General features: G+C 32.6%; 1 protein-coding gene across 4 annotated transcripts in view; it reads left to right on the top strand.

Moving 5' to 3' along the window:
* The window catches only part of Nav3 (neuron navigator 3), a 349,764-nt gene that overhangs the window by 269,172 nt on the left and 67,198 nt on the right, over nucleotides 1-13,394 (top strand). For 3 of the 4 annotated variants that reach the window (XM_026396971.2, XM_026396970.2, XM_026396969.2), the window contains exons 17-19: nucleotides 1,671-1,712; nucleotides 3,115-3,275; nucleotides 10,136-10,324. In XM_026396971.2, coding sequence (XP_026252756.2) covers nucleotides 1,671-1,712; nucleotides 3,115-3,275; nucleotides 10,136-10,324 — 392 coding nt within the window. The remainder of the gene's footprint in view (nucleotides 1-1,670; nucleotides 1,713-3,114; nucleotides 3,276-10,135; nucleotides 10,325-13,394) is intronic. The other variant, XM_077798382.1, reaches the window with a different exon arrangement.

Raw genomic sequence — 13,394 nt, 5'->3', positions numbered from 1 at the left:
ATTTGTTTTTTGTATTTTTTTAGACCTAATCAAACTCTAAATAATTTAAAACAGTAACCAACTATGCAAATTTCTGGCTCATTATTGAATGTCAAATCTGACAACCATGCTCTAGTCTTTCTGCACAACTATGGACTTTAGGCAAACTAGCTTGATGCAACCCGTACTTTACTCATTGCAATTCCTTACCTGGCCCTTGCTGGCATATTAATTGGCAACCATTGAGGGTTTACAGAAAGTCTACATAATAAAATCTGTAACATCCAGATTTGAATGGAGCATTCTACCTAAAGCTTTAAATTACTTTGATAAATTTAAATTATTTTCTGATTTTTTTAATTAAATTGCCTTGTGATATATACACATAATTTTTATACAACTGTTTTACATTGTCAAAGAATATCTATTTTTAAATCTTCCCTGGAGCATTAAAATTTAATTTGCACACATGAAATAGATGATCTTTAAAATGGCTTATGACCACATAAATACGTTAGCATAATATAGTTCATATTTGGAGATTTCTCATATTTGTTCAATATGATTTTTTTGTTTGTTTATTCACACTACTAAGAAAATGTCTATAATCAAGATATATCCTGGAACAGTCCTCTGCATAGTGTAGTAATTACCATAAGTGGACATTCCCAATAAATAATGTTAAAGTTGTGTGAAGCCTTCAGATGCTATCTGTGACAATGCTAATGGAGTATACATTGAAGAAAACATTTTAGCTTTGATTTTGAGTGATTAAGTAAATGTCTTTTCATTCATGTTTTGTCATCCCCATTATGCATATTCTATGTATTTAATTTTGATCATTTGAGGATTTAAAAGAAAGAGCTATAATTCTGAAAATTCAATTAATTTTTCTCTCTGCTGTCCATGCCAGAGATGATAGCAGAATCCTTAGACTTGTCCCACTTTGTTGTTGACACCCTCTTTTCCTCTGTTTTCACAGGCCATTTCTCATTTAATCTAGGCACATCTTTTCATCCCCTCCTATGACCAGTTGAAAATACTTTTAAAAAGAGATGATAAATTTTATAGTTCTTTAAATACTCAATTGATGATTTCTAAAAAGTAGTAATGCTTAATTTCATTAAAATATTTAAATACATAATATCAGAAACATTGTTTTAAGGAAATGCTCATTATTAGTCTTTTTCTCTTATATGTAAATGGGAAATACTTAATACCTCTGCTTTTATTAAAAATAATGTGAAGACAAAAGATGATTTTAAGTGGTGCTTTTTTCATCCTCTCTGACCACTGGAACTTGTCACTTTAACTTCAGGCACATCTATCTCACTGCCATCTCTACAGTTCCCCTGCAGGAGAGTCATAGCAAAAGTCTAGTTAGTTGCAAAGGAAAGAGAAAACTACCACAGCGTTAGGTAAATACAGTCGAGAGGGCAATTATGCTAACATATGATTCAATCTACTAATAATCCTGTCACTATGTTACCATTGATGGTATGGGATTGGAAAGGAACATTGGAAGCAGTAGACATTTTGTCACCCTCTGTTGGCCTTTTTCAGTGAGTTAAACTTTTATATATATGTGTTACCAGTTATTTTGTGTAGTTTGGAGAATCATTTTTTGTTGGTTGTATAATTTGGAAGTTTTGTTTACATTATGTCCTTAGGGGTTTTCTTTGTTTTAACAGCATGCAGCTTGACAGAAATACACTACCCAAAAAGGGACTAAGGTATATATTTATCTCAGCACAATTGCTTCCTTTTTCTGTTGTTATGTTAACTTTGTGTGCTGTCTCTCTTCCTCTCTACTTCTTTGTTTCCAATATAGCACCTGACATTGAGGGTGAAATCACTTGTAATCTCAATCTTTTCTCTGGTCCAGAGAGTTGATCAGATGGCCCTTAGGAAGAGATACTAGTAGAGACTGAGATGGTACCTCAAAGTAATTTTAGTATAATTACCACTATTTTGAAGTAATAAGAGTTCTCAAAGCACTTGTCCCAAGCCTTGGTTTTGGTGGGCAGCAACTTTTATAGAATGCAGAACTTAACTCCTCCAAATATTTATAAAATGACTTTCCTAACTTCTACATCTTGGAGGCATATGCTTGCAAAACCTCAAAACCCATCTAGTCTGCACATGTGGCCAGTAATGATGAAAGGTTGAAGGATGCTGTAATTTGAATCAAAGAAAATGTATTTTCATCATCATAGGACAAGTACTACAATGAAGGTATCGATTTTTGGATAAAACCTCAAAAGTCTTAATTTCTATTTTTCCCAGGTTCAGATACATTTAAATCTGAATTAATTCAATACAATTTAAGAATCTCAAAATTATTATTCAGTTCATAATAAAAACTAAAGTGAAATTTTAATTCATTGCCATATTTTACTGCATACCGTTTCCTGAGGAGGAGACATAGAATAAACTAGTAGTGGAGGTGTAGAACTATGAGCAGGATAAATCGATTGTTCTTTGGTGCTAAGAATTTAATTACTCTGGTGAAACAGTGAGTACTGGCCAAACTAGGTCTTCCCCATTATGTTTTTTCTCTCAAATTTGTTAGCAATAGCAAATGCCTGACAATATCGTATTTCAATATTATGTTCTAGAAATTTATTTTCCAATAAAGTGAGCACATTTCTTTCCTTCCTTTTTAATCCAGACATGATATCAAGTGGCATTTTAACCAAATAACTACTACTCCTTTAAAAAAAATGGGCATTAGTTTGTGTTCCATTTCATGCCTCTCTGTGACCATCACTTCCCTTCCCTTGCTTCTGCCTACCACTGTCCACCATTTTTAGTGTGTGTCTTCACCCTCTCACATCCTTCTAAGCACTGCGCTTTTGGGTTCTCCTCAGTTAACTTGGCTGTCTGCTCATTGATTTTCAACTTCATATCTCACAGAAGCATAATTTTCTTCTCAAATGCCTTTATTTTTTTTCCTGTGGGATTCAAACAGATGGTGTCAAATCATCTGGAAGAACTGAGCAATTCTAATTAGATCCAATCTGTTTGAGATCGTTGTTCAGTCTGATTAGTAAGCTCCTCTCAATTGTTTTCCTGTCCTGATTTTGCCTTGCCCTTGTAGATGTGCTGAAGTATCTTAGCTGTGCTGTTTTGCAGATATACCCCATCATCTCGGCAGGCCAACCAAGAAGAAGGCAAAGAGTGGCTGCGTTCTCATTCCACTGGAGGGCTGCAGGATACTGGCAACCAGTCACCTCTGGTCTCCCCTTCTGCCATGTCATCTTCTGCTACAGGAAAATACCACTTTTCTAACTTGGGTAAAATATTCTACCACATAACTGTGTTTTGTTCCTCTTATGATTCACTCTCACAGGAGCCCTGGTATCTCTCCATAAAAAAATTATTTGCATGGTAATGGTAATTTACTGTTCCCAGACTATGCCATTTATTGTTCATGACAAATGCTTTACATGGATAATACTGTTGTGATTTAGCAGCCTATGCTCCAGAGGCTCAGAGAGGTAATTTGACTTGAAAACAATTCCACTATTAGTAAGGGGTAGAGGCGGGCATCAATCCCAGAACCTGGTCTCTGTGGGGATATAGCTCAGGTGGTAGAATGCTTTTCTTGCATGCACAAGGCCCTGGGTTCAATTCCCAGCACCACACACACACACACATACACACAAAAAAATATTTCAGAACCTGGTCTCAAACCCAAGAACCTTTCCATTAAGTCTTAGAATCCTCTTTAAAACCATTATTAAAGTATCTCCTTATTTTTGTTTAAAATGTTAAAAATCCTTATAAAAAGATAATAGTTTTATGGAGAAATAGAAAAATAGAAATAATTAAAGAGAAAAAAATATATAATCACATGACTGAAAGATAACTTCTATGAACATTTTTGAAGTTCAGCTTGCAAAGACATCATAGAAAACACAGGAAAGAGTGACAAAAACAAATTATTGAAATAATGCCAGTTATCATTTAATAGATCCAGTGACTTTAAAAATGTACTTCTTTTACAAAGTTGAATATTAAGTAGTCACACTGTTTGTTCTCTTTTCAATTGAAAAAAAAATTTTCTAATCATGTCCACGTACATAGTCCACATTCTTCAATAATTTTGACTTTTCAACTTTTCAGTCCAGTCAGAACTAAAGCCTGTTTCATTTCTAATTTTTCCCACTATACCAAATATGTATTTTTTAACAATTAAAGAAATTATTTTGGTATTGATTTCATTTGAGCTAATGAATTCTTAACAACACCAAGTTTTGGTTGCTAAATCTACACAGCAATGAGACTATTTACTTTTTTATTTTTATTTTTTGCCTTATACTGTCAAAACATTTGAATCATTATGAACTTTGTCTACATTTAATTAGGTATAATTCACAAAATATTTATAAAACATAGCAAATGTAAAAAAACATACAAAAACCTAACATGTTAACTCTAAAAAAATAATTGAAAAATATTTTTCAATATTTTGGGACCTCAAAATATGAAACAAAATCTAATTTCATGGAATATCTAAAACAATCCCATATCAACCCAAATGCTGTAGACTAATTAGTACCTTATATCCCCTATCAACTTTTTCATTGATTAACATTAGTTTGATTAGTTGACTGTACATAATTTTCCCCATTATTATTATTATTAAATTCATTTCTTCTATTATTTTCTAAAGAAATAAAAAACCTTACAATATATACCTGAACTTTGTCTACATTTAATTAGGTATAATTCACAAAATAGCAACTGCAGGATTTAATGTGAAGGAGATTCACAGTTTAGGTTTTAGAGAGACTCATGTACAACTATGACATTTGAATCAATTTCTTACCAAAAATGTCAAATATTTGCACAGAGATAAGTTTATTCCAAATTGAACTTAACATATCAGCTAAAGCCAATATTTTTAAACAAATGTGATAAAAATTGATGTATGTCACACTTGAGAATACTTTTCATTACATAGTGTTCAAAGATTTAAAGCACAATATGAAATGTAAATTATACTTCTACTGATAACAGGCCCTTTTGATAGAACTTTAATGCCTTATTTTGAAAACTACTTATCAAATATGTCCCTTATTTTTTATTGCTGTAGAAACCAAGCCTACCTTCTTGATTCTCCTAATACTTTTCCAGCTACAATTATTTTTCTGCAAGGGCTCATCTTAATTCGGTTTTACCATTTTAGTAAAAACTAGGTCACTTTTGAAAGTGAAAACGACTATGTTAATCATTGTTCCAGGCTTTAAGCATAAATCCTACCCAATGTACTTCATCCACATTTACTCCTCATTTTTATGTAATCACAGAATTTTTTATTTAGACATCTTTCTCATCCTAAACACAATTTCTATGTCCTCATCCACAACTTTAATTTTTACCCTTTTAATCAACATTTCTTTCACTTCCAAATCTTTTTGAGCTTTAAAATTAAACCGCATCCATGTCCTAGGCTATGTAGCTATATCCAACCTGCCGTAAGCTCTCTATTTTTCACGCTTCTTCAACTCCTTTAGTGCAAAAATCTCAGTGTAAAGGACAGGTTTATTCAAAACAACACCATCCACCCTTCATATTGTACACTTGACCAAAACTTATAATTTTTATTTTTAAAAATTTGAAAGTACTGTATTCCTCTCTCTTTGGTGGCATTACTCTTGCTGAAACTAACTATGGACAGTTTCAGTGGATTTCAAAATGATCTCACTGCCTCTTCTCTCCTATCCCTCAACATTTTCACTCATTGAGATATATGGAGGAAGACCTTCCTATCCATGTCAATGCATTCCCCAGGGCTTATTCACATTCAGATTAGGTATTCCCTGTTCTCTATGCTGGCAAATTACAAAGAAAAAAAAAAAACTAATTCTCAAAACCTGAAAATAACAAGTTTTGATGATATTTCCAGATCACCTGAACTTCTATTTATTTGGCAAAAATATGGGTTACTATTAAAATGTAACCATAAATTAAAGTTACTTTATTATTAAATTCTTAAAACTACATAAAATTTAACTTGAATAGGTATAGTATTTCCTGCAGCTACTTTGGATATCACCTGTTTTCAGTGAGATCATTATCTTTTCTGAATGATCTGTAATATACATGATTATAACTAACATTCAAGAGTTGAAATACTCTTATTTTGAAAAACGTGTTAGTATATAAAAGTGTTTATAAATATTACTATAAAATCATGTATAACAAATATTAGAAATTTAAGAACACTGAATTTATGTCATTGTCAGTAGATTACTATGAGCTACAATTAAAGTAAACTATGGTTTGTGTGTAGTTCCTTACATGCTAAGTTTAACAGCATCTACTTCCACTCAAGAAGTAATATCAGAATATAACTTATGTAAACAAAATAAGTCTGGGGATGAAACAGCATTTTGAATTGTTCACAGTTATTATGAGGTATCTCATAACCTGATGAATGGTGACGTGCCCATGAATGATGAGAATTGCTTAGATTCATTGCTCACGTTGCTGCAAGAGTTACCATGCAGAAACATTGACATCAGCCTGTCACTTCCCAGTTCTATATATTAGATGATTTCTTTGCACACAGAGTAATTGTTAAGCACCTTGTATCGGAGCAGATTCTGTGCTTTTGCTCTCAAGGGTCACTTCACCTTATAACACTCCTCTGTTACCCTCTCCGAAAATGCCCTTCACCCCATTCCAAATGAACTGTTTCTTCTATATTTATGGAAGTACAGAAGCTCACCATTGAGACACATATCTGGTTCAGTCATTCATTTAATATGTACATTTTCATGACATCTCTAGTTTTTGCTCTAAACTCACCAATGACAGAAACTGTGTGAATCTAGAAATATTTTTTATATACTTACTTTAAAAGATCACATAAAAAATTTTCTGAATCTTCAATTACTGGTCCTAGTTGTATATCCAGATTTCACAAACTAAGTTAAAATTATAATCCATATGACATCACTTTTCTCATTTAAAACAATATCAAAAACTCATTGGTAAATGTCTAGCAAAGGTACTTGGAGGTATTTTCTGTCCCTGTTCTCCACAAATCAGCACAAATAAATACATAATTTTAATAAAAACTATGACTACACATTCAATTTAAGACAGGCCAGTAGACTTCTTTTCCCTTACATACATCTACATCTATTTTTCTCCTATTTGGGAAGTTTTATGTGTCTTCTGGCTTTGAATGAATCTTAGAAGCCACTTATTCTACCTTTATTTTATTTATTTATTAATGAAGAAACTGAAAGGTTGAGATGGGGATATTTGAAGTGGATAGAAAGTATAACAACTACAACTCCTTTACCATTTTCTGTCCAATTTACAAAAATTCTCTTTGTCTTTGTTACTTTTGCCTTCTGTTATGTAACTCTTCTTGGTATATTTTGCATAGAAACTTTCTACCTTTCAATCACCTTCCCTAGTGGCTACTCTTGAAATCAGGGACCATATCATATTTTATCTTTCTATTCAAATTTAGCATGAAAACAAAATAAAGAAGGGCTTCCCATGATATTACCTTAAATGAATATTCTTAAATACTATATTTCCAGTAGAAACATTATCAAAAGTCTTTGTAAATTCAATTATGCCATTTAAAGCCCATTATAAGCCCCATTAATGAGTCACTTTGAATGAGTAATGCATTAGGTTTTGAAATGATCCAGATATATGAAATGATCCAAGCTATATATCTACCTTGATATAGAAATAAAGTCAGCATACCATAGAGGTAGCTGAACATCCATGCTGCCAAGTTATGGAAACCTGTGTCCACCAATAAATGAATGGATAAAGAAATATGGTCCATATATACAATGGAGTCAGTCATTTGATGGAAAATGGATGGAACTAGAGATGATCATGTTAGGTGAAATAAGCCCAAACCAGAAAGACAAGCTATCACAAGTTTCCTCTCATGTAGAATTTGGAGGGGAAAAAACAAGATGAATATAGGAGGAAGAGAATTAGTGGAGAGGAATGGAATGGGGAAGGAGGGACATTAATATGGGTAATGGGGATGAAATGCTCAAAATGCTATTTGCATGTGTGAATGAAACCCACCATTCTGTGTAATTAATATGCATTAATGAAAAATCAGTAATAGAAAAATTCTCAAAAATAGCATGTCTTCAGAATAAAAACCATCATGTAAAAAAAAAAAAGAAAGAAAGAAAGAAAAGGAAGACACTTCTCTTGGATACCTCTGTAATCATTTTGGTAACAATTATGCAAAGCCAAACTGTGAACAAAATGGCCTTCTAGCCTCTAGATACATATATTAAAGTAATGCATTTGTAGATAAATTGAAAGCATTCATTTCACAAGCATTAATTCATAATGTATGTAGTCCCACCATAGAGTGATTTACACAAATCCAGGTACCTTAAACATTAACATTCATCCCAGTAACTCCGGAAGCTGAGACAGGAGGATCTTGAGTTCAAAGCCAGCCTCAGCAATGGTGAGGCACTGTGCAACTCAGTGAGACTCTGTCTCTAAATAAAATACAAAAATAGGCTGGGGATGTGGCTCAGTGGTCGAGTACCCCTGAGTTCAATCCCGGGTACACCACCCTGCCAAAAAAAAAAAAAAAAGTTAACATTCAAATTTTGAATGTCCTAGTACCTGTTAACTGTGACCATACTGAACTAGAACTCATGTCTAAAGGAATATACCTGAAAATAGGTCTGTTCTCTTGTTCTTTCTCTTCCTCTCTCTCCCTCAACCTCCCTCCTTCTCCATTTCCATTCCTTCTTCCTTCAAATATATTATAAATTTTAGAAATCCATAGTTTCTTCTTTATTATGTTTTTCACATGCATACATAGATTTCATTCATAGTCCTGTGTTTTCTTTTACTTTAATTCACACTATCTCTATCAGAGGGTTGGTCTGTGTGATGATTCGGTTAATGACTGAAATGTCAAGCACAGTACCTGGAAAACAGGAGGTATACCCCTTGAATTACTTCTGGGTACACTCTTCCAATTTTACCTTATTGTGAGAGCCATTAATTATATTAAGAAGTGTAAAGCCTGCATGAAAGAAGAAAATATAGGAAGTTCTGAAATACCACATCAACTCCAAGGCTTTCGCATGCATTTTCCAAGGTTCTGAGAGGACTCAGCTGTTTTCTTCATAGCTTAAGAAATTCAGAAGTTTCCTCATATATCAGTAATAAACTTGCTTTTCTTTAAAAAAAGTTTCTCAATTTGTCTGCTATAATTTTATTCCATGTATTTCAAATGTCCCATACATTAAATCAATCACATCTTTCTTTAAATTAATGATTCTCATTTGGCCTAAATTGTTGAAAACCACTAGCACCAGATGGCAACAGGCCATTGAAAATAAATTCTTAAATAAACATTTTCTATTGAAAATAAATTCTTATTTATAAGAAATAAACTTCTTACATTACAGACTTAAGATACTTCCTTGGAAACAAAATCTATTTGTGATTTTTGAGAGTCTCATTGTGGTATTCTCTTCTTAGACTCAGTAGAAAATAGTTTTTCTATGATTCACATTATGACAGGTTTAAAGATACCATGTACATTACATTGTATTTCATATAAAGGAAAAGTTTATTTTATTCATCCTCTTTATAACCTAATTTTCATAATAATGGAAGTACCAACCATGAACTTACATAAATTCATAACTCAGAATGACTGAAAGAAAGCCTTTGCCTAGAAGTATCTAAAATTTCTTCTTGGTAAATTTATATTTTTTTATATTTTACTTTCTTTTCTATTTTGTTTTTCCCAGTAAATTGGTGGTTTTTCTCTAAAATGAATCCTGTAGACTATAGAAAAACAATCTTTTTTTTCATAACCGTGTGCAGAAAATAACATGTTACTGTATTTCTAGTGTGGACAGTAGAGGTGAGTTGGTGGTTTTGTTTACTGTTGCCTGACAAACTAACATACTGCTTGCCATAAAATTTCCAGAGGAAAAGAGGGACTCTGGTGATAGTGATTGGCAATTCAGAGACAGACTCTTGGCCTGCTTTAATAGGAACACCCTATAAATTCCTGTTTCTCTAAGAATTGGGATGAATTCTCACTTTTTTTTCAACTTTCTATTTTCATCATTCAAGCCCTGGAGTAATAGTCTGTATATGCTTTCTTTTTCAGTGAGTCCAACCAATCTGTCTCAGTTTAACCTTCCTGGGCCCAGCATGATGCGCTCCAACAGCATCCCAGCCCAGGACTCTTCCTTTGATCTCTATGATGACTCCCAGCTTTGTGGGAGCGCCACTTCTCTGGAGGAAAGGCCACGGGCCATCAGTCATTCAGGATCATTCAGAGACAGCATGGAAGAAGGTAAGCTTAGGGATAGGGAAGATGAAGATAAGACTTTTACTTAACTGTTAGAGAAAAACTGTCCCATTGCCCACAGCACAAAGATTCCTGAAGAAGTAAATGAGTAAGTGGAATCCTCACTTAAACCCTAGAGCTGAAAGTTTTATTCTACAGGATCTTCTCTCTACATTATGAATTTAGATATATGCCAGAATTTGTTTAGATTAATACTTGGCTGTAGAACAATTTACAATAAATCCAATGTTCTCTTATAGAAATATGCAAAATTTTAGAGACTGTTACCCAGATTGTCAAATATTAGAGCAAATGTTTTATTTGACATCTCAGTTTACAAGCCATAAAGATACACAAGCCAGAATAATTATCTTACAGACTATCACATGTTGTTAACTTTTATTCTCATAAACTTCCTCTGGTGTTAGTATTTTACCATTTCATTTTAGAATTCCTACTGTACTTTATTCGCTTGATATCACTTCTTTTTCTTTTACCAATTGGCAATAAAATTCACACTATCCTAAAACATGTCTTTTTAGCTGTATGTATTATGTGATGCTCCCTGTAAATCTTTTAAAACTCAGTAAGCATAATAGCTATTTCAGTGTATATATTTTCCTAAACTGTATGACTTCAAAAACCAAACTTAATAATATGAGAGATGTGTTTCTTTTATTTAATGAATGATTTTCAAATTATCTATAAATGAAACATGTGAGATACATATTATATCAGCTATGGTTAACAGAAAACCAAATATAGAAATCCAAACTGATTAGAATGAAAGCAACCATCCTCATCTTAATAGTTACGCATAAAAGGAAAACTTCAGTCTCGAAACATAGCAAGGTTTAAACATCTAACCATCAATTTATTTACTGTTTGAATTTGGGCAAGTTTCTTAACTTCATTAGTCCTAATTTCTGCTTCTGTAATTCTGTCCCAGGGAATTTCTTACTTAAAACATCTTCTGACTAAAGTTTTAGGCAGTTAAGAGAATTGTCTTATATTTTTCAGGTCATCATTGTACATTTAATATGCTGGCACTAAATCAGTTAATAATATTTACAATATTTACATCTATCTTTTAGGATATTAACCAAACTACTGAGTTCACTGTGGCAAACAGTGAATTATATAAACCCTGGTGAATCAGCTGATTCCATTGTGTAGTAGACGAACTATAAGTAATCTGACCTGTAAGGGCATTATTTCTCTGAAATTGATATGTCATTCTCTCACACATAGACCTTTCATAATACTTTAAAAACAATTTGCTTAGCATACAGTTTATGTCCTAGAGTGCCTCACTTACAAATGGAATGATGTTTTTATGCTGGGAAATTCCAGCCTTGCATTAGGAAGCTTAATTGAATTGCTAAAAGCCTGCTTGAGTAGGTGAGATGGATTTTTGAAACTCATGCACTGGACACTGAACTATTATTATTATTTGATTGTGATCTAGAATTAATGAATTATTGAACTAGAAGAGAAGTTTTTATTGACATCTTGCCCAGTGTGCATGCTAACAGATGAAGAGACTAAGCTATAAACTATAAAGGTCACATGCCTATAAATAATATGTGCATAATTTCCTAACTCATTGTCCATCTTCCTTCTGATACACCAGGCCAGTACTCTTAGTTTGTAAATGAGTCATGTAAATGAATCAGAAGTTGAAAGAATGTGCTTTGAAAAAGAATAATTGATTTAAAGATTAATATTTTGTATATCTCATAGAATGATAATATTACCCAAGTTAGAATTCTGGTGGTGTTCTTTATTCTTCTTTTGACTCACTTATATATTTTTAATTCACTTCCTATGAATTCTTATAGTACCAAAGCATTGATAGTAATAACACTTATGTTGCTCTGTTGTGATTATTTTTAATGTTTTCTTTCTAATTCTCTTGGGGCACCTATCATTGTTTCGTATTCATTTTGTAGTCCCAAGATCTAGCAAGGGCCTGTCACACTGTGTGTGCTCAACTAATGTTTATTTAAGAAATAAGTTAGAAGAAATAACTACATTATCCCATCATAAAAAAGGGGATTTTTGCAAATCATATTAAGTTCAATTTTATCCACCTTTTGGATTTAATACATTGGAAGTACAAAAGACAAAAGTAGATTTTGATTGTTTAAGATGGCATTTTGATAAATAAAAAACAGCAAATAATTTCCATTCTTATTTTTTATGAGATACCAACTTAAAATAAGAAGTATTTATATATAACTAAAATTTTTAAAGAAACCATTCTTCTAAATTTAAAAAACATAGATCAATTTATTATAACTGATTATTGAAATAGCTACTTGGAAAAAAAATGCTTATATACCTGAAAGTATATAAAGAAAATTTCTGAAAATGGATCTCTGTTGGGTAAAATGAAATTAAATGAATAAACACAAAGTATTTTTAAAAATTTTAAAAGCTTATGAAATTTTTTTTAGTTTTATGATTTTCTATTTACTATATGAGAATTTATACTTTTCATATTGTATAAAACATGCTTTTAATGCTCAAGCTTGTCAACTTCTATCTATAAATTGGTGAATGAGATACTTTACGGAAGAGTATGGGATCTTTTCATGTCTCAACATCTTGATCTCCAAAAAATCATTACAGACTATGTTGGTCCGTTTTTCACACTGTGACCAAACTGCCTGACAATAACTTATGGGCTCACAGTTTCAAAGATTCAGTCCATAATCAGCCAACCCCATTGCTCTGAACCTAAGGCAAGCAGAAGGGCATGATGGAGGAAAGCTTCTCAGATCATGACAGCCAGGAAGCAGAGTGTGGAGCAGGAAGGAGCCAGAGACAGATATAGTCCAAGGTCATGTCCTCAGTGACCTACTTCCTCCAACCAAGCCCTACTTGCCTACAATTACCACCCAGTGGTCCATTCAGATTAGTAATGCCCTAAGGGGCTTAATCTACTGAAAATTATAGCTCTCATAATCTCATTTTTTCATCTCTGAGGATTATTATATTGCCTAACATACAAACTCATAGGGGAATATTTTAGATCCAAATCATATACAAACTTATTCTCAGAATCTTACAG

Source organism: Urocitellus parryii, chromosome 5 (genome assembly GCF_045843805.1).
Source record: "Urocitellus parryii isolate mUroPar1 chromosome 5, mUroPar1.hap1, whole genome shotgun sequence".
Lineage (NCBI taxonomy): Eukaryota > Metazoa > Chordata > Mammalia > Rodentia > Sciuridae > Urocitellus > Urocitellus parryii.
This window is presented reverse-complemented; position numbering and strand designations above follow the sequence as displayed.